General features: G+C 41.8%; 1 protein-coding gene across 1 annotated transcript in view; it reads left to right on the plus strand.

The window, feature by feature from the left end:
- LOC127103078 (uncharacterized) overlaps positions 1-26604 on the plus strand; it is an 86388-nt gene extending 59784 nt beyond the window's left edge. The window contains exon 4 of the mRNA XM_051040369.1: positions 26411-26604. Coding sequence (XP_050896326.1) covers positions 26411-26604 — 194 coding nt within the window. The remainder of the gene's footprint in view (positions 1-26410) is intronic.
- Positions 26605-27929: the final 1325 nt, after the last annotated feature.

Raw genomic sequence — 27929 nt, forward strand, 5'->3', positions numbered from 1 at the left:
TGACACAAAAACAAAATTTATTTGACCGAACACACGCTTTATTTGACTGGAATAAAAGATGGCTCACAATTGAGCAACACACAGGAAGCAAACCCTGGAAAGAGGTGATTTCACATAAAAGAAAAAAATCTATCCTAATGGCAACGTGAAACTGTGATCTCATCGGGTTCCCGCTCAGTTACACCTCATATGTCCTCAGGACTTTCCGCACCTTCTGTCTTCTGAACAAGACGCTTCCGATCGGTCTCTGTCGGAGATTATCCAAGTCATCATGAGCACAAATGATCATGCTAGACGCAGTTGTTCGTTTCATTCCCTCTTTTGCCTGGACCGCCCTTTCGGGTTTCAGTCCACCGGGATACCCTTTTTTGCCCAAGTCGCCCTTGCGGGTTTTCAACTTGCCGGGTGTACAGTTCTTTTCTTTTATTTTTATCCCTAACTTTTGCCCGAACCTTTCTCTTTTTCTTGGTTCGCCGGGATGCCCATTTTTTTTGCCTGGACTCTTTATTCTTTTTTTTTGTCCAGCGGGTTTCTTTCACGAAGTATTTTCTAACTGCGTCCGCACTCACAGTGGATGGAAAATCGTCGTCATCCGTGGTCGTAAACAACAAGGTTCTGTCAGATGGGACCCTCTTGACCACGAATGGACATTCATAACTGTTTGTCCATTTGCCCCACAATCGTCTTGAGGAGGAAGGATCCTTTTCAACCAATTCTTCCACGTGGTACACGCGAGGTCACACTTCTTGGTTAACAACATGTTTCGTTCACTGGGTACAAGTGCCCCATGCCAGGTAACTGTCAACCCTTTCCCTCAGTTGGGCTCAACGTGTCATTCCGAGTCCTTATCCATTCAGTCTTCTCTGATTTCTCATATTTCTGTGAGGAAGACACTGCCCCAGGTAGATACACATCCCTAGGTTCAATATCCAGGATACAGACTTTATGTTCAGCCACCATTGTTGGTGCAACCAACTGTGATCCGGGAAGCACTAACTTATTCACCTCATCTCCTTCCCCCTCGGACATCGGAATCCATTCGGATTCGGGGTCAGACCCCTCCTCCGGGATCAGTCACTCTCAATCTTTCGATTTGAGTACCTCGAGATGTCCTCATCAGGGACCTCAAACTTCCTTGGTTGATAACCTTTCCATGGGTTGCTACTAGCTTCTCAAACACATACCTGATCAGATCCATTTTGGACATCCACAAAGTGGTATGAATCAACATACACTGTCTCAGTCGGCGAGCAGCCTATGCCAAAGTACATCAAGTTTTTTCGAACAGTGAGTGTATTGTTTCACAGTCGATAAACTTTTTGCTTAGGTAAATTGCATACTCTTTTCGACCAAACTAGTCATGCCGACCCAATACGCACCTCATAGACCCCTCGGAGGTTATCAAGTACCGGATTAACAGTTATTTCTTTCACTGAAGTATCGGAATCGGAGGTTCCTGCAACTTATCTCTCTCTCCCCTTTTTTTTTTTTTTTTTTTTTTTTTTTTTTTTTTTTTTTTTAGCAGGATCGACCTCGATTCCTCTGATTCGCTCACAACAAGCCTCGGTAGCTTGATGGACAACACTCCATAAGTGCACTGATTCAGACTCAAAAGTATGAGTTATCTCAAACGGTCAAATAACCTGCCCCAAGTCTACCGGATGCCCCTGTTCTGCTTGGGACTTTGCCATCATGTCATCAACATGGCTTTTGCTTTCACGATGAATCATATCACGAAACAAAGTCACCGTAGACCTCTGATACGTGGCACCGGCCTCATGTGACGGAACGACATCAACTTAGACCAAGAAGGTGCCCCTTGTGTGATGGACCTGGTTTACCCCATATCATCTGGCAACAATTCAATCTGGTCTTGGCCAAGAAGCCATCCATGAAGATAAACACTGAGACCTGAGCCATATAATCAACCAATACCTCATTGTGATGTACCGGGAATGCATCTTTCTGATTAGCTCTGCTCGCATCTTGATAGTCTATTCACACCTTCTCTCTTTCTCATCACCTTCTCCTCTTGTTTCAATGACCTGGCTAATTCCAGCAAATCACAATCTTCTTCGCCTTTTTCCTCTGGCATGATAGGTCGAATTGTCGAAGTCATACAGAGGTGTAACCAAATCGTTATCAGTGAGATCAGGAGAGTAATCACTTTGGAACGAGACAAAATCAAAAGGAAAGAGAATGAAAAAACGTTGCCATTTTTATTTGTTTTTTCCTTTTTTAAATTGCAAAATTAAATGAAAAACAGGGAACACCGCTTTTAACTACAAAAACATCCATTCATTACTGATGCAAAATGTTGCATAATGAAACACATGAGATGGCCCTTACAATGGACCATTACGTTTCGGGCAAAACGTATGGCTTTCATGCAAACAAAAATTGAAAAACAGAAATACTACTCTTCAGAATGAGTGACAGTGATGCTTTTGGAGTCCTTCCAGTTTCCTGGTACGCACGACTTTATCCACAACTCGAGTTCGCGGTCGCTGTCAACATCTTCACCCACTGAACGGGCACGACCAGGATCCAACATTCCTGCACTGACGAAGGCGTACAGTGGACGACATCCTCTGTCTGGTCTAGACGACTCCAAATCCGGCTGATAACCGACTCCAAACATGTCTGCTTTCACCACGATGTCAATGATCCTTCCCCAGCCTTGGGCTTCTTTGTTCTTCACCACCTCCAGAGCTTGTTTATAAGAAGAAATGGACAGCTTCTTCTCTTTCTCGGCGACAAGAGCGTTCTCCACCTGGACGGTTTCAACTGCCAGACTGGGTGCTTTGCATTTTACATTATCCATTTCTACCTTCTTCATCCTCTGGGTCGTGTCCTTCATCAACACACACTCTTCTGTAGTGACGGTCGCACAACAAATATCAACAACAGGGAAAGCTCCATCCTGCATCAGAGATTTTGGAACCATAGCCATTGGACCTTTCAGCCGACCCTCTTCAATCGTCTCTATTCCTTTCTTGACCTTTTTCATCATCTTTACCTTTGCTGGACCCTGCCTGAGTACGGGGTTGACATCCTCATTCATTATCTGGGCCAAGCTGATAGCCTTGGAGTCCACCAGATCTTGGACAATATGCTTAAAAGCTCTGCAACCTTCAATGCTGTGTCCGGGTGCCCCAGAGTGAAACTCGCACTTGGCACTCTCATCATAGTTGGCAGGCCTCCGCTGCTGTTCTATAGGAATCAAAATCCTCGGCCGAACTAATCCCAGATCCCTCAACCTTTGGAAAAGAAAGGCATAAGTCACCGGTGGTTCCTCAAACTGACGATCCTCATTCTTCTTCTTCACCTGGCTCTTAGCTCCCGGTGTCTTCTGTTGAGGTGGCAGTTGTTGCTGTTGAGCGGGTGGATTGCTGACAGGAGTGGTTACAGTGGCAGCATAAGGATGATAACGATCTTTACTACGTTCTTTCTTTGCAGGCACACCAACTGGCTCAACTTCCCTCTTGAATGGACCACTGTCGGAGGATTTCCTTGCTACAGTACCAGAAGGTTTGTTCACTTCGGAGGACGGAGCCTTCCCCTGGACTTTCTCCACTATCAGCCATTTCTCGATCCTTTCCAATCTTTCAGACATGGCTTTCTGTCCCAAGGCAAGCCCTTGCACAACACTGAACAACTCCCTCATCATCTCTTTCAGTTCAAGGATATCGGCGTTGAGAAGATCCATCAGCTTGAATTTGTTGACCCCCAGCAGGTTATCTGAACAGACGAGCTATGCGTACCGGTTGAATACTGAAACCTACAAAACAGCCAATGGGTTAGTATGACTCACACATGCAATGTCTGTCCGTACTAGGAATATTCAGTCCTCTTTTTTTCTGGTTTCATTGAGACAGATAAAATTTCATCAACAATTTTTTAACATCCGGATGTCTCTCAACCTGAGTCTTAGTTAAAAAATAATGGACCCTGAGTACGGACAGACATGAGTTGAATGCAGATGAATGCGAGATGATATGATGCAAATGCATGAATGCAGGCCCTTGTGCCACCAAGTCTTCTGAAAGCCCAACACTTCTCTGAACCAGTCATATCTGTGGGATCAAGTCACCATAAATCCAACTTGGGGGGTTCCGAAATAAACGGAACCGGAGATTATATCACTATCTTCACAGGAACAACCACTGAACGGGTGACAAACGGATCCTCTGAACAAGTACTCTCAACTCAGCCTGGGGATCCGAAATAAACGGAACCTGCTGATAAACCACAGACCGAACTCTGGCGTCCCAGAAATAAATGCCCCATAATTCGCAGTCACCATCAGTACCAAGAGTCACCAACACATCACCAACCAATCAGCAACTGTACCTGTAATGATCAAACCCTCCCCACTCACGGGTGTTATCTAGGCCAGGGTAAAGTCGAAGAGAAACGCAGCATAAATAACCTTTCGCAGAATACCATCATATACACACCTGAAGTATGTAACGACAATATCCCACCAGGGTCTGAACTGCTCGTGATATCAATGTTCCGCTAAGTGGCGCAATACCACCCGCTTCCCATGAATCACTCTATTCCTAAGTATCCTAGATTTCACTCATAGCCTGGGTATTGGGCCTTTTACCTCAAGTGACTCCCACCCCCAAACAGAGAAACACAGACAGCACAGCAGATGGATATGAATAAAATGCAAACATTAATGCAAACAATAAATGCAAACAGTAAATGCAGATATATACAAATGAATGCAATAAATACAACACAAAGCAACCAAAGCCCTAACCTAGAGAGCGCTAGGAGAGACTCGCTTAGGGAAGAAGGACCAGCACAGGTCGACTTCTCTAGTGTATCCCCAGTGGAGTCCCCAGCAGAGTCGCCAGCTGTCGCATCACGCGAAAAACCGGCGGGAAAACAAGAACAACAGAGCCGCCACCGTGCGTTATTTATCCCAAAAGAGGGAAAGGAAACGCTCAGAGTAAACCTGGAAAGAACATGGTCTCGCGACCAAAGAGAATGGGTTCGGGAGTCGGTTATGCGAAGGGAAGGTATTAGCACCCCTACGCATCCGTAGTACTCTACGGGATCCACGCACAAAAGGAAGGAAAATGGTTGTTAAACACTGCTCAAATACTCACACACACTGGCTGAAAGAGACAAAAGAGACTGACTGAAACTGACTCGGCAGGATGTCGCATCCTGGGCCTACTTAGTCTATCAAGCATAGACATCAGAGTCGAAGTAGTTCGGACTGGGGAAACGACACATGCTCGCTAGGATATCGCATCCTATGCATACGTATCTCCTTGGACGAAGGAGAATCAGAGCATTCGTAGCTCGGCTGACACGCACACAAACAAAACAAGACAAGGGCAAACGTGGAGCCCGACTGCCAATCACTGGACTTATGTCAGCATCCGAACCAAAACACACACACTGGAACCCAAATGCCACTCGATGGACTTACATCAGCTTCCAAGCACACAACAACACAACAAGTTAAATAGGGAGTCGGGGACTCGAGCCTATAACTGTCAAGCACACACTCAAACAAACAGACAACAAATTGCTAAGGAGTCAGGCACTCGAGCCTAGCAACTGTCAAACAACACACACAAAAAAAAAAAAAAGGGCGCCCGGAGAGATCAGCTCATCTCCTGCCTACGTACCTCATCTGGTATGAGGATCAGGGCGACGTAGTTCCCCTACGGAGGGATAAAGGACTAGCCTAACCAGATAACAGAGGGAGACACAACTAGGGAGACTACGACTCGAGCCTAGATGTTATCATGCAAAATCATCCCTAAGTTAAGGTTTCTAGCTAACTGGCACAGGGCGCCAGCCTATCCTAGACATGACTTGCACAGGAAGCAAGCCACACACACACTTAACTCGCACAGGAAGCAAGCCAAGCAAAACCTAACTTGCACAGGAAGCAAGTCTAAACTAACCCTAACTTGCACAGGAAGCAAGTCAAACAATCCTAACTTGCACAGGAAGCAAGTCAAACAATCCTAACTTGCACAGGAAGCAAGTCAAACAATCCTAACTTGCACAGGAAGCAAGTCAAACATACAAGCATAGATAGCACACATTATACACAAGCAAGTGGCTCAAACAAGGGTTAGGTTTTAGTCGAGGGGTCATATCAACCTCAACAAACAAACCTCTGGAACTGGGTAGAATGTTGCTCTTAACCTTGCCATTGAGGGGCTAAGGTGAAGCAGATGAAAGGAGATGAGGGGTGTGCCTCATTGCTCTTATCCCTGGCCAGGGAGAGCATTTGACAAGAATGTGTGGGTTCAGAAAGTGGGAACCCTTCTACACATTTAAAACTGACTCAACTGTACAATTGTACAAGATCTTGGGTTTTTATCTGTAATGCATCAACACAGTGGTGTGAGCAAAGCAGATGACACACTGAATAGCAGGGGATAGGTTGCATATCCCTTGGGTTCTGCCAATTGCCTCTTCACTTAGGAGGTCTTTGACTCTATGCAAGGACAAAATTAAACAATCACAAACATTGCCTCTTAAGGAGGACTTCAGACAGTTGCCTGGCCAAGTAACAGACCAGGTCTTCCAGACTACATGAAGATAGAAAGGTATACCTCAATGCAAATTGCTTATCAAGCAAAGCAAAGCAAAGTTCACAAGGAACTAAAAGCAACTAAAGTACCTGAAATCAGTCAAGCACAGTTAGTATACAAGTCACAGTTAAATCAAAATGAAACAGATGTCAACCAGTCAACACAAGCAAGTGAATGTGCAAGGCACAAGGCTTAAGGCATGTGAGCCAAGCCACCTACAAAACATAACATGTTAGACAATGATATTTAAGCAAGCTCAATCAAAAAGAATTGGTCTCATTGGTCATTTGTTGGTTAACCTGAAAACACAAGCTCAAAAGTGAGTAACAGGACCACTAGGACAAGCCTAGGGTCAAAAATGAATGAAAAAGTCAAAACAGCAAGCAATGCCCAATCAAAGTCAAGTTTAAACATTCAAGAAACAAACTTAATTGGGTTCACATTCATATCAATCACCATCATCATTTCATGAACAATTTAGGTCAAGGTATAGCAAACAGAAGCTCATAGAAGTCAACAGCAAAACTTAACTCAAAAGCAATCTTAAACATTTCCAAAAATCATCAAATAAATCATGACCAATCACAACCCACAGCAAGGTAAGCATGTCAAATTTCATCTCATTTGGACAAGTGGAAGGCAGTCAATGAAAATCAGAAAGTCAAAGCAATTTTGAACATGCTCAATGAAGTCAACCAAACATGCATCAACTTAGACAAATCATAAATCAGAGATGGTGTATGATAAATGAATGGGACTAAAACCATGGCAAAGCTTAGGATGTCTAGTTATCTCATGTAAAATTTCATGTCCATCTAATAATGTATGAGAATTTCACAAATGAAATGGGAACAAGTGTCACAAGAAGTCAACATTTGACTAAGCAGGGGAGAAAATCTCAAACAATTAGGAAATGCCACAAATAATTCCAAGAAAATTCACATGTAAGCTAGACATACAAGAGTAGGTTCATGCAAAAAATCAGATCAATTGGAGGTCAAGAAGCATGGTAATGAAAATCATGAAGTTGGACATCAATGGTGTGACACAAATTGTCACACCCTAATTCAAAAAATCATAACTCACAAACCACAAATGATAAATTCACAAACTCTACACCAAAATCACCATGAGTGTGTCTAGTTTAAGCATAAAAAATTTGGGAGCCATTGGATAAAGTATCATCATTTCACAAATGTTTTGGCAAAGTGTACAAAAATTGGTCACATGTCACAAACCCTAGCACCATTTATAATTCGACCATCCAAAAAATCAATAAAAATCATGATAAAAAAGTAGAGATTCAGATGAACACAATGCAAAAATTCCCAATGAATTTGGAATTAAAATGAACAAGTCATGATTTTTGCAAGTTTGTGGAACAAAGTGAAATAATGTGTGAAATTAAAATGAATTAATTGGATTAATTAAAGGAGAATGGCACTTTTGTAATTTTGGGATTCATTAAACGGGACGACGCCGTTTTGGAGCATGGAACGAAATGTTCCTATTGGCTGAGGCGCGGGTACAGTAACAACAGCATGCCAAAACAGAAAAACAAAGCAAACGCGTTCTGGGCTGAAGCTTAGGGTTTGCTACAGTGGTGTTCATCACCATTGATGAACATTTTTTCCAGAAACAAGAAATGTGCATACCATCGTGACCATCAAGCCATGTACAACAACAAACCAACAACCATTAACCCTAAATCATGCTGAAATGGAAGCATCATGCAAAATAAAGTTTAACAACCAAACTTAAATTCCAATTTTCTCTCTCGATAATCAACCATTTTCAAAACTACAACAATCAATGAGCTCAGCATGGCAAGATCTTCATGAAGCATATCATAATTTTGGAAAAGGTTGAGGTCGAAAACTCACCTAATTTGTAGAACAGAAGGAGAAACAGTGTTGTTTTGTCTTTTAATGGTGAAACAGATGTTCTATAGTCCTCCACATGATGGTTGGTGAAGGTTGCTTGGCTTGAAACAACTTGCAGTAACTTTAAAAAAGCTCTGCCATGGATGAGATGTGAAGAAAAACAGAACTCGAAAGATGGTTACAGCTGAGGAATAGTGGTTGGAACAGATTCACAAGGCTGTTTAGATGTTGTTTTAGGCAAGGCAATGTCAAACTCTTTGGAAGTTTTGGACAGCTTTTGAGAAATGGCCAAAATGAAGCCTTTTGAGAGAATGTGAAGTTCTGTCTTGAATGTGCTTGATGGCTGCTAGTTAGGGGTTTCATTTGACAGAAAATGAGGAAAAGATCTGCTGTTTGATGGTACAAAGCATGGTCCATGGATATGTGGGATAGATTTGGTGAATAAGTGTACTTTCTTTCCAAATTCCAAGCAACTAGGTATGGATACATGTACTGCATAAAAATGACTTTGCAACATGTCTCAAATGCATTTTCAGATCATATTTGGATAGTAGGAATGGTGGGAAATGATTAATTTGAAAAGTCCAAATTCCACTCACTTGAATTTAATTCATGCAAGTCCAAAAATGCCATTTTGATTGGTGAAGTTTTGGTACATGAAAGTTACATTTTTGGAAAGAGGGGATCAAATGTGACTTGTAGGAAAAAACCCCACCCAAATTGGCCAAATGGTTTGAGAGATATGGCCTTTTGAAGTTCAAGAATTTTTGAAAATGAATTGATCATAACTTGCCAACCATACATGGGAATTGAGTGTTCTTGGGCTTTTTGGAAATGGGAGGACAAGATCTTCAACTTTCATGTTGGGCAAAAATTAATTTGAAGCTTGTATCATGATGTAAGTTTGAGGATCAAGACTTTCCATTTTTGGTAAGTTTCAGTTACAGGTCCAGTTTCCATTTTTGGAAATTTCTGATCTGGCTTCAAATTCTTCCATGATGGTGTTTGACATGATATATGAGGACTATATGGACATGAATGAGACCTCTCAAACCAATTTCCATCATCAAATCACTGATTAAATGGACAGTTGACCAACAGTTGACTTTTAGGGTTTTTGACTGACTGTGCATTGACTGATGACTTCTGAACATCCAATCCTTGACCAAAACACTTCAAATGGATCCTCAAGTCATGTGAACATGTTGGACCAACCCTAAGGCCTTGGCTCCTTGAGAATTATGCTTGCTTGCTTGGTTGACTGATCTCCTGATCAGTTTGACCTAATTTCTTGATTGGCTTGCACTTGAGGCAAAAGAGGCAATGCAATGCTATGCAATGGACCATGATATGCTATGACCTAATATGAAAATGTATGTACAATGATGGGTGCAAATTTGAGGTGCTACAGCTGCCCCTATTCAATCAGCTGGGAACCCGAATGGATGAGAGCAACGGCTGTCAGACTTTCAGGGTAAACAGGGATTGAATACCAAGAACCGTAGAATTTGCACAATACAGGGATCCACCAATGGAAACGTCCACTGGGATTTGATATTCATTACTGGGTATATATTTTTTTTGGTCTTGTTTTCAAAGGGTACGGCCACATCCAGACATCACAACGATGGTGAATGGGAACAACAATCACAACTAGATGCCAACGGACAACTAGGAAAAAAAAAAAAAAAAAAACTCAACGTTTACCGAGACCAACGGAGAGGTAACCAGACATTAGTGAATGACTGGAAGGGATACAACCATACGTCAACGGACGAAATGGGAAAAACTCACCGTTTACCAAGACCAACAGAGAGGTAAACAACTGGGGATGACCAGGAAAAATTCGGCGTTTATCGAAACCAACGGAGAGGTAACCAGACATTAATGAATGACTGGGAGGACTCGACCAGACATCAACGGATGAATGGGAGAAAACTCGACGTTTACAGACATCGGAAGATGATGTTTACAGACACCAAAAGGATCGACCAGACATTTACAGATGAATGGGAATACTCGACGCTTACAGACATCGAAAGATGATGTTTACAGACACCAAAAAGATCGACCAGACATTTACTGATGAATGGGAATACTCGACGTTTACAGACATCGAAAGATGATGTTTACAGACACCAAAAAGATCGACCAGACATTTACTGATGAATGGGAATACTCGACGTTTACAGACATCGAAAGATGATGTTTACAGACACCAAAAAGATCGACCAGACATTTACAGATGAATGGGAATAAGAGAAACACAACCAGACGTCAACGGACGACTGGGAAAAACTCGTCGTTTATCGAAACCAACGGAGAGGTAAGTCCACATGGGGAGGGTACAACTAGACATCACCGGATGACTAGGAAGAACTCGACGTTTATTGACACCAACGGAGAGGAGGAAACTCTTCTGGGAGAGTGAACACATCCAAATTACCAACGGATGATCGGGAAAAACTCGACATTTATCGACACCAACGGAGAGGAGGAATCTTCACTAGGGGAGGGACGACGTTACGAACATCGAAAGATGATGTTTACAGACATCAAAGAAGACCAGACACTTACGCACGACTGGGGATCACCGAAAGATGGTGTTACCGACACCAAGGAAACAACACACACGGGTGCTGACAGGGTATATTGACATTCTCAAGATGACAGGGCTAGGCTGAACACTTGCAGGGGGTCTCACTGGGGAGAAACAAACTTTTTGTCACCAACAGGTGAGGAAATAAACCTCTGTGGGGATTATAAACACCAAATGTTGACTGGAGCCACTGTAGCCAATGCGTTGTACAGGTTGAACAAAAATCCGTCTCTGCAGGGAATACGGTTTGATGGGGTTTCGAACACATGAATGCATATGTTTGAATTTTTCTATGGCGTAATGCTCCATTTAGGAATGGAAATGCTACGCGATTTTTGAAGATGCAATGATCACTACATGCAAAATGCAAATGAACCCTGGCTAGGGAGCCAAAAAGATCAGATACTCTGACTCTGGGGGGAGACTTCTCTTGGGGAAATACTCTGCGGGGAACTCTGCTTGGGGAATGGTAAAGCGACTTCACTGGGAGGAAGACTCAACCAATCTTCAGATAGGATAGACCCTGCTTTGGAGAATGTCCGTTACTCCGCTAGGGATAAACCACGCGATCCATAGGCATAATCGACTCAGCTGGGGATGCCGATATCAATCTACTACAGAAACCCGTCCAATCCACTGGTAGGATGAACTCTGCTGGAGAAATAAACGCTACTCCACTAGGGACGACCCAACCAATCCATATGTAGGAGAATCACTGCTGGAGATGTATTTCATTGAAACCCGCTCCGCTCGGGGAACTTGCTGAGGAAAAACCAACACCATTCTGCTGAGGAGAACGATCCTGGTGGAGAGAACAACCATAGTGGTGAGAGTAACAACTCTGTTGAGGATGATAACATGTCATATCATACTGGAGATGAATTCCCACAAACCTGCTTGGGATAAGCACTCACGGCCATACTGGAGATAATAGCATCTCAAAACCAATTGTTGGGGAACACACCAACAGTCTACTGATAGACTCCACTGGGGTGCTCCCGGGGAAAATAACTGCCAGGCGCTCAGCGGGGATTCTTAACTGAGGAAATCTGCAAGCATAGGCCTGCTGGGGATAAACAATCCTTAGATCTGTTGGGGAAAGAAGGTACTGTCTACAGGCATCTCTGCAGGGGAAATGACTCTGATAGCTTCAATACTGGCTTGGGCTGGGGAGACGTCCTCTATCCTGAGAAACATTCTGCCCCTGCCCCTGCTGGGGACGTGATAACCTTCAGGCTTGCTGAGGAGACAACGATCTCGAATCTGCCAGGGAGATCACACTCTCAATCCTTTGGGGAGATACAGCTTGTTTGACAGGGATGTCGGTCGACTCGTCGAACACTGGTATCCATCATCCACCCATAGTGTTGACTCTCCACTTTTTAGAACTCCCGGACTCTTCTGGACTTTTCTGCTCCATCATCTTGTATTCCCAACCCGTCTGTACTTCACGGAGATCGAACTCTTGGGATTCATACATACTTTCCAATCATCAGACTTTGAAGAGTCTTCTTGATTAAACTTTCCAGGATCGTTGTCGTAATCCTTCACCGTCTTTTCACGGTTCATCTATCCCTTGCCCCTGGTTGGACTCTGAGGGGATCTCTTGTCAAAAAGGTTCAAATTACCACTGGTAAGTGAATGAAGATGTCTAACTGCACTTGCACCAGAGATCGTCAGATAAAAACGTGCCCCAGGTATGCCCCCGGTGTTCTGATATTTCAACACTTAGGTCACTCAGACTTCCAAGTAAGATTTCCAGATTTCAATCTCACAAGCATGCATCAGAAGGGACCTCTATGTTTCAAAAATGCAAATATTCTTATCAAAATGAATAGATGTTTTCGTAATCAAAACAGTAATGACACAAAAACAAAATTTATTTGACCGAACACACGCTTTATTTGACTGGAATAAAAGATGGCTCACAATTGAGCAACACACAGGAAGCAAACCCTGGAAAGAGGTGATTGCACATAAAAGAAAAAAATCTATCCTAATGGCAACGTGAAACTGTGATCTCATCGGGTTCCCGCTCAGTTACACCTCATATGTCCTCAGGACTTTCCGCACCTTCTGTCTTCTGAACAAGACGCTTCCGATCGGTCTCTGTCGGAGATTATCCAAGTCATCATGAGCACAAATGATCATGCTAGACGCAGTTGTTCGTTTCATTCCCTCTTTTGCCTGGACCGCCCTTTCGGGTTTCAGTCCACCGGGATACCCTTTTTTGCCCAAGTCGCCCTTGCGGGTTTTCAACTTGCCGGGTGTACAGTTCTTTTCTTTTATTTTTATCCCTAACTTTTGCCCGAACCTTTCTCTTTTTCTTGGTTCGCCGGGATGCCCATTTTTTTTGCCTGGACTCTTTATTCTTTTTTTTTGTCCAGCGGGTTTCTTTCACGAAGTATTTTCTAACTGCGTCCGCACTCACAGTGGATGGAAAATCGTCGTCATCCGTGGTCGTAAACAACAAGGTTCTGTCAGATGGGACCCTCTTGACCACGAATGGACATTCATAACTGTTTGTCCATTTGCCCCACAATCGTCTTGAGGAGGAAGGATCCTTTTCAACCAATTCTTCCACGTGGTACACGCGAGGTCACACTTCTTGGTTAACAACATGTTTCGTTCACTGGGTACAAGTGCCCCATGCCAGGTAACTGTCAACCCTTTCCCTCAGTTGGGCTCAACGTGTCATTCCGAGTCCTTATCCATTCAGTCTTCTCTGATTTCTCATATTTCTGTGAGGAAGACACTGCCCCAGGTAGATACACATCCCTAGGTTCAATATCCAGGATACAGACTTTATGTTCAGCCACCATTGTTGGTGCAACCAACTGTGATCCGGGAAGCACTAACTTATTCACCTCATCTCCTTCCCCCTCGGACATCGGAATCCATTCGGATTCGGGGTCAGACCCCTCCTCCGGGATCAGTCACTCTCAATCTTTCGATTTGAGTACCTCGAGATGTCCTCATCAGGGACCTCAAACTTCCTTGGTTGATAACCTTTCCATGGGTTGCTACTAGCTTCTCAAACACATACCTGATCAGATCCATTTTGGACATCCACAAAGTGGTATGAATCAACATACACTGTCTCAGTCGGCGAGCAGCCTATGCCAAAGTACATCAAGTTTTTTCGAACAGTGAGTGTATTGTTTCACAGTCGATAAACTTTTTGCTTAGGTAAATTGCATACTCTTTTCGACCAAACTAGTCATGCCGACCCAATACGCACCTCATAGACCCCTCGAGGGTTATCAAGTACCGGATTAACAGTTATTTCTTTCACTGAAGTATCGGAATCGGAGGTTCCTGCAACTTATCTCTCTCTCCCCTTTTTTTTTTTTTTTTTTTTTTTTTTTTTTTTTTTAGCAGGATCGACCTCGATTCCTCTGATTCGCTCACAACAAGCCTCGGTAGCTTGATGGACAACACTCCATAAGTGCACTGATTCAGACTCAAAAGTATGAGTTATCTCAAACGGTCAAATAACCTGCCCCAAGTCTACCGGATGCCCCTGTTCTGCTTGGGACTTTGCCATCATGTCATCAACATGGCTTTTGCTTTCACGATGAATCATATCACGAAACAAAGTCACCGTAGACCTCTGATACGTGGCACCGGCCTCATGTGACGGAACGACATCAACTTAGACCAAGAAGGTGCCCCTTGTGTGATGGACCTGGTTTACCCCATATCATCTGGCAACAATTCAATCTGGTCTTGGCCAAGAAGCCATCCATGAAGATAAACACTGAGACCTGAGCCATATAATCAACCAATACCTCATTGTGATGTACCGGGAATGCATCTTTCTGATTAGCTCTGCTCGCATCTTGATAGTCTATTCACACCTTCTCTCTTTCTCATCACCTTCTCCTCTTGTTTCAATGACCTGGCTAATTCCAGCAAATCACAATCTTCTTCGCCTTTTTCCTCTGGCATGATAGGTCGAATTGTCGAAGTCATACAGAGGTGTAACCAAATCGTTATCAGTGAGATCAGGAGAGTAATCACTTTGGAACGAGACAAAATCAAAAGGAAAGAGAATGAAAAAACGTTGCCATTTTTATTTGTTTTTTCCTTTTTTAAATTGCAAAATTAAATGAAAAACAGGGAACACCGCTTTTAACTACAAAAACATCCATTCATTACTGATGCAAAATGTTGCATAATGAAACACATGAGATGGCCCTTACAATGGACCATTACGTTTCGGGCAAAACGTATGGCTTTCATGCAAACAAAAATTGAAAAACAGAAATACTACTCTTCAGAATGAGTGACAGTGATGCTTTTGGAGTCCTTCCAGTTTCCTGGTACGCACGACTTTATCCACAACTCGAGTTCGCGGTCGCTGTCAACATCTTCACCCACTGAACGGGCACGACCAGGATCCAACATTCCTGCACTGACGAAGGCGTACAGTGGACGACATCCTCTGTCTGGTCTAGACGACTCCAAATCCGGCTGATAACCGACTCCAAACATGTCTGCTTTCACCACGATGTCAATGATCCTTCCCCAGCCTTGGGCTTCTTTGTTCTTCACCACCTCCAGAGCTTGTTTATAAGAAGAAATGGACAGCTTCTTCTCTTTCTCGGCGACAAGAGCGTTCTCCACCTGGACGGTTTCAACTGCCAGACTGGGTGCTTTGCATTTTACACTATCCATTTCTACCTTCTTCATCCTCTGGGTCGTGTCCTTCATCAACACACACTCTTCTGTAGTGACGGTCGCACAACAAATATCAACAACAGGGAAAGCTCCATCCTGCATCAGAGATTTTGGAACCATAGCCATTGGACCTTTCAGCCGACCCTCTTCAATCGTCTCTATTCCTTTCTTGACCTTTTTCATCATCTTTACCTTTGCTGGACCCTGCCTGAGTACGGGGTTGACATCCTCATTCATTATCTGGGCCAAGCTGATAGCCTTGGAGTCCACCAGATCTTGGACAATATGCTTAAAAGCTCTGCAACCTTCAATGCTGTGTCCGGGTGCCCCAGAGTGAAACTCGCACTTGGCACTCTCATCATAGTTGGCAGGCCTCCGCTGCTGTTCTATAGGAATCAAAATCCTCGGCCGAACTAATCCCAGATCCCTCAACCTTTGGAAAAGAAAGGCATAAGTCACCGGTGGTTCCTCAAACTGACGATCCTCATTCTTCTTCTTCACCTGGCTCTTAGCTCCCGGTGTCTTCTGTTGAGGTGGCAGTTGTTGCTGTTGAGCGGGTGGATTGCTGACAGGAGTGGTTACAGTGGCAGCATAAGGATGATAACGATCTTTACTACGTTCTTTCTTTGCAGGCACACCAACTGGCTCAACTTCCCTCTTGAATGGACCACTGTCGGAGGATTTCCTTGCTACAGTACCAGAAGGTTTGTTCACTTCGGAGGACGGAGCCTTCCCCTGGACTTTCTCCACTATCAGCCATTTCTCGATCCTTTCCAATCTTTCAGACATGGCTTTCTGTCCCAAGGCAAGCCCTTGCACAACACTGAACAACTCCCTCATCATCTCTTTCAGTTCAAGGATATCGGCGTTGAGAAGATCCATCAGCTTGAATTTGTTGACCCCCAGCAGGTTATCTGAACAGACGAGCTATGCGTACCGGTTGAATACTGAAACCTACAAAACAGCCAATGGGTTAGTATGACTCACACATGCAATGTCTGTCCGTACTAGGAATATTCAGTCCTCTTTTTTTCTGGTTTCATTGAGACAGATAAAATTTCATCAACAATTTTTTAACATCCGGATGTCTCTCAACCTGAGTCTTAGTTAAAAAATAATGGACCCTGAGTACGGACAGACATGAGTTGAATGCAGATGAATGCGAGATGATATGATGCAAATGCATGAATGCAGGCCCTTGTGCCACCAAGTCTTCTGAAAGCCCAACACTTCTCTGAACCAGTCATATCTGTGGGATCAAGTCACCATAAATCCAACTTGGGGGGTTCCGAAATAAACGGAACCGGAGATTATATCACTATCTTCACAGGAACAACCACTGAACGGGTGACAAACGGATCCTCTGAACAAGTACTCTCAACTCAGCCTGGGGATCCGAAATAAACGGAACCTGCTGATAAACCACAGACCGAACTCTGGCGTCCCAGAAATAAATGCCCCATAATTCGCAGTCACCATCAGTACCAAGAGTCACCAACACATCACCAACCAATCAGCAACTGTACCTGTAATGATCAAACCCTCCCCACTCACGGGTGTTATCTAGGCCAGGGTAAAGTCGAAGAGAAACGCAGCATAAATAACCTTTCGCAGAATACCATCATATACACACCTGAAGTATGTAACGACAATATCCCACCAGGGTCTGAACTGCTCGTGATATCAATGTTCCGCTAAGTGGCGCAATACCACCCGCTTCCCATGAATCACTCTATTCCTAAGTATCCTAGATTTCACTCATAGCCTGGGTATTGGGCCTTTTACCTCAAGTGACTCCCACCCCCAAACAGAGAAACACAGACAGCACAGCAGATGGATATGAATAAAATGCAAACATTAATGCAAACAATAAATGCAAACAGTAAATGCAGATATATACAAATGAATGCAATAAATACAACACAAAGCAACCAAAGCCCTAACCTAGAGAGCGCTAGGAGAGACTCGCTTAGGGAAGAAGGACCAGCACAGGTCGACTTCTCTAGTGTATCCCCAGTGGAGTCCCCAGCAGAGTCGCCAGCTGTCGCATCACGCGAAAAACCGGCGGGAAAACAAGAACAACAGAGCCGCCACCGTGCGTTATTTATCCCAAAAGAGGGAAAGGAAACGCTCAGAGTAAACCTGGAAAGAACATGGTCTCGCGACCAAAGAGAATGGGTTCGGGAGTCGGTTATGCGAAGGGAAGGTATTAGCACCCCTACGCATCCGTAGTACTCTACGGGATCCACGCACAAAAGGAAGGAAAATGGTTGCTAAACACTGCTCAAATACTCACACACACTGGCTGAAAGAGACAAAAGAGACTGACTGAAACTGACTCGGCAGGATGTCGCATCCTGGGCCTACTTAGTCTATCAAGCATAGACATCAGAGTCGAAGTAGTTCGGACTGGGGAAACGACACATGCTCGCTAGGATATCGCATCCTATGCATACGTATCTCCTTGGACGAAGGAGAATCAGAGCATTCGTAGCTCGGCTGACACGCACACAAACAAAACAAGACAAGGGCAAACGTGGAGCCCGACTGCCAATCACTGGACTTATGTCAGCATCCGAACCAAAACACACACACTGGAACCCAAATGCCACTCGATGGACTTACATCAGCTTCCAAGCACACAACAACACAACAAGTTAAATAGGGAGTCGGGGACTCGAGCCTATAACTGTCAAGCACACACTCAAACAAACAGACAACAAATTGCTAAGGAGTCAGGCACTCGAGCCTAGCAACTGTCAAACAACACACACAAAAAGAAAAAAAAGGGCGCCCGGAGAGATCAGCTCATCTCCTGTCTACGTACCTCATCTGGTATGAGGATCAGGGCGACGTAGTTCCCCTACGGAGGGATAAAGGACTAGCCTAACCAGATAACAGAGGGAGACACAACTAGGGAGACTACGACTCGAGCCTAGATGTTATCATGCAAAATCATCCCTAAGTTAAGGTTTCTAGCTAACTGGCACAGGGCGCCAGCCTATCCTAGACATGACTTGCACAGGAAGCAAGCCACACACACACTTAACTCGCACAGGAAGCAAGCCAAGCAAAACCTAACTTGCACAGGAAGCAAGTCTAAACTAACCCTAACTTGCACAGGAAGCAAGTCAAACAATCCTAACTTGCACAGGAAGCAAGTCAAACAATCCTAACTTGCACAGGAAGCAAGTCAAACAATCCTAACTTGCACAGGAAGCAAGTCAAACATACAAGCATAGATAGCACACATTATACACAAGCAAGTGGCTCAAACAAGGGTTAGGTTTTAGTCGAGGGGTCATATCAACCTCAACAAACAAACCTCTGGAACTGGGTAGAATGTTGCTCTTAACCTTGCCATTGAGGGGCTAAGGTGAAGCAGATGAAAGGAGATGAGGGGTGTGCCTCATTGCTCTTATCCCTGGCCAGGGAGAGCATTTGACAAGAATGTGTGGGTTCAGAAAGTGGGAACCCTTCTACACATTTAAAACTGACTCAACTGTACAATTGTACAAGATCTTGGGTTTTTATCTGTAATGCATCAACACAGTGGTGTGAGCAAAGCAGATGACACACTGAATAGCAGGGGATAGGTTGCATATCCCTTGGGTTCTGCCAATTGCCTCTTCACTTAGGAGGTCTTTGACTCTATGCAAGGACAAAATTAAACAATCACAAACATTGCCTCTTAAGGAGGACTTCAGACAGTTGCCTGGCCAAGTAACAGACCAGGTCTTCCAGACTACATGAAGATAGAAAGGTATACCTCAATGCAAATTGCTTATCAAGCAAAGCAAAGCAAAGTTCACAAGGAACTAAAAGCAACTAAAGTACCTGAAATCAGTCAAGCACAGTTAGTATACAAGTCACAGTTAAATCAAAATGAAACAGATGTCAACCAGTCAACACAAGCAAGTGAATGTGCAAGGCACAAGGCTTAAGGCATGTGAGCCAAGCCACCTACAAAACATAACATGTTAGACAATGATATTTAAGCAAGCTCAATCAAAAAGAATTGGTCTCATTGGTCATTTGTTGGTTAACCTGAAAACACAAGCTCAAAAGTGAGTAACAGGACCACTAGGACAAGCCTAGGGTCAAAAATGAATGAAAAAGTCAAAACAGCAAGCAATGCCCAATCAAAGTCAAGTTTAAACATTCAAGAAACAAACTTAATTGGGTTCACATTCATATCAATCACCATCATCATTTCATGAACAATTTAGGTCAAGGTATAGCAAACAGAAGCTCATAGAAGTCAACAGCAAAACTTAACTCAAAAGCAATCTTAAACATTTCCAAAAATCATCAAATAAATCATGACCAATCACAACCCACAGCAAGGTAAGCATGTCAAATTTCATCTCATTTGGACAAGTGGAAGGCAGTCAATGAAAATCAGAAAGTCAAAGCAATTTTGAACATGCTCAATGAAGTCAACCAAACATGCATCAACTTAGACAAATCATAAATCAGAGATGGTGTATGATAAATGAATGGGACTAAAACCATGGCAAAGCTTAGGATGTCTAGTTATCTCATGTAAAATTTCATGTCCATCTAATAATGTATGAGAATTTCACAAATGAAATGGGAACAAGTGTCACAAGAAGTCAACATTTGACTAAGCAGGGGAGAAAATCTCAAACAATTAGGAAATGCCACAAATAATTCCAAGAAAATTCACATGTAAGCTAGACATACAAGAGTAGGTTCATGCAAAAAATCAGATCAATTGGAGGTCAAGAAGCATGGTAATGAAAATCATGAAGTTGGACATCAATGGTGTGACACAAATTGTCACACCCTAATTCAAAAAATCATAACTCACAAACCACAAATGATAAATTCACAAACTCTACACCAAAATCACCATGAGTGTGTCTAGTTTAAGCATAAAAAATTTGGGAGCCATTGGATAAAGTATCATCATTTCACAAATGTTTTGGCAAAGTGTACAAAAATTGGTCACATGTCACAAACCCTAGCACCATTTATAATTCGACCATCCAAAAAATCAATAAAAATCATGATAAAAAAGTAGAGATTCAGATGAACACAATGCAAAAATTCCCAATGAATTTGGAATTAAAATGAACAAGTCATGATTTTTGCAAGTTTGTGGAACAAAGTGAAATAATGTGTGAAATTAAAATGAATTAATTGGATTAATTAAAGGAGAATGGCACTTTTGTAATTTTGGGATTCATTAAACGGGACGACGCCGTTTTGGAGCATGGAACGAAATGTTCCTATTGGCTGAGGCGCGGGTACAGTAACAACAGCATGCCAAAACAGAAAAACAAAGCAAACGCGTTCTGGGCTGAAGCTTAGGGTTTGCTACAGTGGTGTTCATCACCATTGATGAACATTTTTTCCAGAAACAAGAAATGTGCATACCATCGTGACCATCAAGCCATGTACAACAACAAACCAACAACCATTAACCCTAAATCATGCTGAAATGGAAGCATCATGCAAAATAAAGTTTAACAACCAAACTTAAATTCCAATTTTCTCTCTCGATAATCAACCATTTTCAAAACTACAACAATCAATGAGCTCAGCATGGCAAGATCTTCATGAAGCATATCATAATTTTGGAAAAGGTTGAGGTCGAAAACTCACCTAATTTGTAGAACAGAAGGAGAAACAGTGTTGTTTTGTCTTTTAATGGTGAAACAGATGTTCTATAGTCCTCCACATGATGGTTGGTGAAGGTTGCTTGGCTTGAAACAACTTGCAGTAACTTTAAAAAAGCTCTGCCATGGATGAGATGTGAAGAAAAACAGAACTCGAAAGATGGTTACAGCTGAGGAATAGTGGTTGGAACAGATTCACAAGGCTGCTTAGATGTTGTTTTAGGCAAGGCAATGTCAAACTCTTTGGAAGTTTTGGACAGCTTTTGAGAAATGGCCAAAATGAAGCCTTTTGAGAGAATGTGAAGTTCTGTCTTGAATGTGCTTGATGGCTGCTAGTTAGGGGTTTCATTTGACAGAAAATGAGGAAAAGATCTGTTGTTTGATGGTACAAAGCATGGTCCATGGATATGTGGGATAGATTTGGTGAATAAGTGTACTTTCTTTCCAAATTCCAAGCAACTAGGTATGGATACATGTACTGCATAAAAATGACTTTGCAACATGTCTCAAATGCATTTTCAGATCATATTTGGATAGTAGGAATGGTGGGAAATGATTAATTTGAAAAGTCAAAATTCCACTCACTTGAATTTAATTCATGCAAGTCCAAAAATGCCATTTTGATTGGTGAAGTTTTGGTACATGAAAGTTACATTTTTGGAAAGAGGGGATCAAATGTGACTTGTAGGAAAAAACCCCACCCAAATTGGCCAAATGGTTTGAGAGATATGGCCTTTTGAAGTTCAAGAATTTTTGAAAATGAATTGATCATAACTTGCCAACCATACATGGGAATTGAGTGTTCTTGGGCTTTTTGGAAATGGGAGGACAAGATCTTCAACTTTCATGTTGGGCAAAAATTCATTTGAAGCTTGTATCATGATGTAAGTTTGAGGATCAAGACTTTCCATTTTTGGTAAGTTTCAGTTACAGGTCCAGTTTCCATTTTTGGAAATTTCTGATCTGGCTTCAAATTCTTCCATGATGGTGTTTGACATGATATATGAGGACTATATGGACATGAATGAGACCTCTCAAACCAATTTCCATCATCAAATCACTGATTAAATGGACAGTTGACCAACAGTTGACTTTTAGGGTTTCTGACTGACTGTGCATTGACTGATGACTTCTGAACATCCAATCCTTGACCAAAACACTTCAAATGGATCCTCAAGTCATGTGAACATGTTGGACCAACCCTAAGGCCTTGGCTCCTTGAGAATTATGCTTGCTTGCTTGGTTGACTGATCTCCTGATCAGTTTGACCTAATTTCTTGATTGGCTTGCACTTGAGGCAAAAGAGGCAATGCAATGCTATGCAATGGACCATGATATGCTATGACCTAATATGAAAATGTATGTACAATGATGGGTGCAAATTTGAGGTGCTACAACCTAGATTCAAAAAATCATATCTCAATCATCAAGTATCCAAAAATCACAAACTTTACATGGAAATCACCATTAACATCTCCAGAATGAGCACAAAAAAATTCAATCATTTCTTTAAGAGTATGAGCATTTCATGAAGGATATGGTAAAATGTATACAAAATGCACACATGAACAAAATCAATAGGCCAATCAAATTTCCACACGTGCAAAAATTTCACAAAAATCACCATAAAATTCTACACATCCTCATGAGCATGGCACAAAAAATCTCACCAAAATTGGATAAGAAATGAGTGATTTATCAATTTTCTAAGTTGTGGTAACAAAATTGAAATTAAAATGAAAAACAAAATAGAAATAATAATAATTAAATGGATCAGTGGCATTTTTGCAATTATCATGAAGTACGCCAAAACGGCGTCGTTTCAAACAGACTGCACGGCGCGTTTTCATTGGTTCGTGAAGGCGGTAAACACAGAAATTCAAAAAGCCAAGCGAACATGAAGATCAAACGCACATATTCATCGTCTTCTCACCAACACATTTCCAGAAAATTCATAAAACTCAAGAACATCGAATCTTCACAGAAATTAACAAACGTATATCCATTGGAAAGGTCTAAGCACGAGGGTTCCAAATATGTAACCAATTCATCCTAATTCTAACTGTAGCTCACGGATCGAGCAAAAACCTAAACACACATCCAACTTCAAAACGCGATTTCTTCCTCTACAGTTCACTAAATCAAAAACTACCTACATCATGATCATCTACATGGAAGGCACTACACAAGGCACATAACAATCGAAGCAAACATGATATTCGAAAACTCACCTTAAAGTGATGACAGTGGTGATTGCACGCGTTCCAGCCTTAGTTCATGTGAAACAGGTGAAGCAAATGGTGCAGGAAGGTGATTGGAACAGTTGTAGTGGCTCAGCAATGCTTCAATTGCAAAAAATCACAAAACTTCATGAATCCACATGCCTTGGACAGTCACGAATGGGAGGTTTTCTTGCACAATTTCCTCAAAACAGTTGGAGAGGAAGATGATTGGAGCACGAAGCAAAACGAATTTTGGATTTTGGTGGAGAATTGGTTGAGTTTTGGTCCAAAATGTGAAAATGAGATTCTTGAGATTCTTGAGATTTGGAGGGAAAGTTTGTTGTGAATTCTTGCAAATTGTGATTGTCATCAAATTCAGTTACAATTAAGCTCTTATACTTCCACTTAATCACATTCTTAATCATCCAATTAACCAAAATGAAATGTGATTAGCAAAAATGTATTTTACAAAGCAAGGGCAAAATGGACTTTTCACCTAGGGCTCTGTGACAGCTGTATGACAGCTCACACACTCTCCAAATTCCATTTGTGATGTGTTGTAACTTGTCTCATATCAATTGGACTTGTAATTCTCATTTTCACCATGTCATGCCACAAAATGCATTTTCAAGTACAATTCCAAAATGACTTGGTCAAATATTGAACCTTAACATGTTATGACAGTTGAAACAATTTCTAATTTGCATTTGTGAGGTGTTGCAAAAATCCCCATTCCAAAATTCCCATTATTTCTCAACTTGGACCATTTTGCCCTTGGATTTTTAATTGTACACTTGAAAATTGACTTTTTGCATTGACCATTTTTGATGAATTCCAATTATGCACCATGAAAGTACATGTCAAATGGAGTTTGCACATAAAAAGATCACTCAATTTGGACACTCCATGTGGAAGTTATGCCACTTTGATTATGGGTCATTTTTGAAATTGAATGGACCATAACTTGCCAACCATACATGGGAATTTCATGTTCTTGGGCTTTTTGGAAAGGTGATACCAAGATCTACAACTTTCATGTTGAACAAATTTTCATTTGAAGCTTCCTTGGACATGTAATTTTGAGGTCAAAAACTTTCCATTTGTGGAAACTTCCATTACAAGTCACTTTCTATTTTTGGCAGTTTTTTGTCTGACTTGATTTTCTCCATTCTTGAGCTTTGACATGTCAAATAACACTTGTTCCAACATGAATGAAGTGTATCCAACTCTCTTCCACCTCCAAATCCATAAAATCAAGCACAGTTGACCACAGTTGACTTTTTCAACTGATAGATGAATTTGGCAAGGCATGATCAATCTGAGCCCCAATTCTCTGATGAAATGGCCCAAGAATGAAACCCTAGCCTCAATAACCTCAATAAAACCATGAGATGATCCCCATATACATCATAGACCCCATCTCCTGATCATGCCCTGATTGGCCTAATGCAACTGATTAGGGTTGACTAGTGGTCAAAACCCTAATCTCAAGGAATCTGCTTCAACACTTGATGATGACAAACCATGATGATGATGATGAATCATTTCAAACAAGATGAAGACCAATCTCCTTGAGAATCACAAAACCCTAATTTGGACCTCCACATCCTCAGATGATTAATGACCAGTCCAATGAAACCCTAACTTGCACATAACCTCTTCATCTCCTGATCAAGACTTGTGAGGATGACCTGCACAATGTAACCACATGATATGCAATATGTAATGCCTAATGACCTAAAAATGATATGCAATATGTTATGCTAGTCCCAAGAGAGGAGGGCAAATTTTGAGGTGTTACAGTAGGCATGAAGTCTACGACTTTATCGAGTCCAAAAAGCAATAAAATCAAGTTCTTTTCTCATCTCCCCAATCAAACGATCAAAGCGAAAAAAGCAAAGCATTCACATAAACATAAGCAAAAAGGTTCCTGTGGAGTACCACAGATGTAGAGGGTGCTAATACCTTCCCTTTGCATAACCAACCCCCGAACCCGTAACTCTAAAGGGATTTATCGTTATTTTTCCCTTCCTCTTTTTGGATAAAATAAAAGACGGTGGCGACTCTTGCATTTAAAATATTTTTCAAACGAGTTAAGTTCAATCAATACTTAATCTCGTGAAAAATCCCGCCGCGACACCTGCTGCCACTGCTCACTTTGTGCCGACTATGCCAGTCGGGTTCCCGTGGGGGATGCCCGCAAACTTTGTGCCTGAAGGTCTTGCTCCAACCTTTGCTTCTCTGCCGACATTTAGCCCGGTCCTTGCGGTGCCACCTCCCGTTGTGCACACTTTACCAAGAGTCAAAGACACCATCTATCATTCTGAGCCGTCTGAGGGCCCAGATGTTTATGAGAAAATGGACGCCATGAATGACCAATTCCTTGAGCTGCGCAAGGAACTGAAGACTCTAAGGGGGAAAGACCTCTTTGGTAAATCTGCTGCTGGGTTGTGCCTTGTGCCCAACGTCAAAATCCATGTTAAGTTCAAAGTGTCTGACTTTGAAAAATACAAGGGAAACACTTGCCCTCTCGGCCATCTTGTGATGTACGCCCGCAAGATGTCAACACAGACAGAGAATGATCAACTCCTTATCCATTATTTTCAAGACAGCCTGTCTTGTGCTGCACTCAGATGGTACATGGGTCTCAACATGATGAACAATGAGAAGGTACTTGATTACATCTCTAGAGTGATTTTTATCACAAATGATATGAAATCTTGTGGAGAAACTCTCTTTGAACAAGTATTCATTGAATATGTACTGAGATCACTTACTCCTTAATTTGATTATATTATTGTAGCAATTGAACACTCTAAGGACCTCAACACCATGAGAATTGAAAAGCTTCATAGTAGTCTAGAGGCAAAAGAGTTGCGTTTGACTGAGAGAAACTCTAAAAGAGATGTAGAGTGGGCCCTGAAAGCGTCTTCTGGTAAGAAGAAACAAAAACAGTCATGGTCAGCGGCCAAGAAGACACATGGTGGTGGTTATTAGAAGTCATCAGCACTCAACTCTAATGAGACGAAACATCATAATGAAAAGGAGAAGTTTGATAAGAAGTAGGTTTAATGCTACTGTTATAAGAAGTTTAGTCACTTTTTTACTGACTGTTGGTCAAACAAGGAAAAGAAATCAGAAGAAGCAAACATAGTCAAAGGAGAGTTTGATGACGAACTTGTGCTATTGATGGCTTTTGAATCTGATGGTGGATATTTGGTAGACTGGTGGTATATGGACATTGGTTGCTCAAATAACCTAACTGAAAACAAAAAATTACTGATTGATTTTGACTCTAGAAAGAGGGCAAAGATAAGATGTGCTGATGATAAGTAGCTTAATGCTGAAGGAATCAGAAATGCCAAAGTCAGAGTGAAAAATAGAAAATTTGTTTTGATCAAGGGCATTTGGTATGTTCCTGGCATGAAGATCAATCAGATGAGTGTAGGTAAGCTAATTGAGAAAGGTTTATCAGTTACTATGAAGGATAATCTCTTAAAGTTGTATGATTCTGATCAGAAGCTCATTATGCAATATGAACAGGGAAGCAACAGAACATTCAAAGTGAATTTGGAAATAATTAAAATTAAATGCCTTAGTGCAGAAGGTGTTGAAGGTGAAAATGAGTTGTGGCACAAGATATTGGGGCATATGAACTTCAGAAGCTTATGGCATTTGAGTTCTAAGAAGCTGGTACATGGCATTCCTAAGATTGTGAAGCTTGAGAAGTCATATGAGATATGCATGAAAGGCAAGCAACCTAGATTTCCATTTACATCAAAAGTGGCTCCAAAAGCAAAACATGTTTTAGGAGTAGTGCGTTCTGATGTATGTGGACCATTTGAAGTACATGCACTTGGAGGAAACAAGTATTTTGTGTCATTTATGGATGAGTTCAAAAGAATTGAAGGTGTAAAAAACACAAGAAATAGGGGGTTTGAATTGGGTTTTACAAGCAAAAGTTTTTTCCAAAACAAAAACATCAATAACAAGTTAATAACAAAGAGATAAAAACACAAAGATTTTTATCCTGGTTCTCTTGAACTCAAAGCTAATCCATTCCATCCCCCAAGGTGATTTTGTCTTATACACAAAGACTTAATCCACTATAATCAACAAATTACAATAAACACAAAGAATAACTGTTTTTGTCTTCTCAAGGATCCAACTAAACCTTAGTCTCCTTAAGGACTCACAAAGAACAACTTTCTTTGTCTTCTTAAGGATAACCTCCTTAAGTATTTAAACAAATAGTTTGAAGAATATTTAGTGTGTTACAAGATGCTTCTACAAAAGCAGATTTACACAAATGAATAATAAAT

The sequence above is a fragment of the Lathyrus oleraceus genome, chromosome 7, assembly GCF_024323335.1.
Source record: "Lathyrus oleraceus cultivar Zhongwan6 chromosome 7, CAAS_Psat_ZW6_1.0, whole genome shotgun sequence".
Taxonomy (NCBI): domain Eukaryota; kingdom Viridiplantae; phylum Streptophyta; class Magnoliopsida; order Fabales; family Fabaceae; genus Lathyrus; species Lathyrus oleraceus.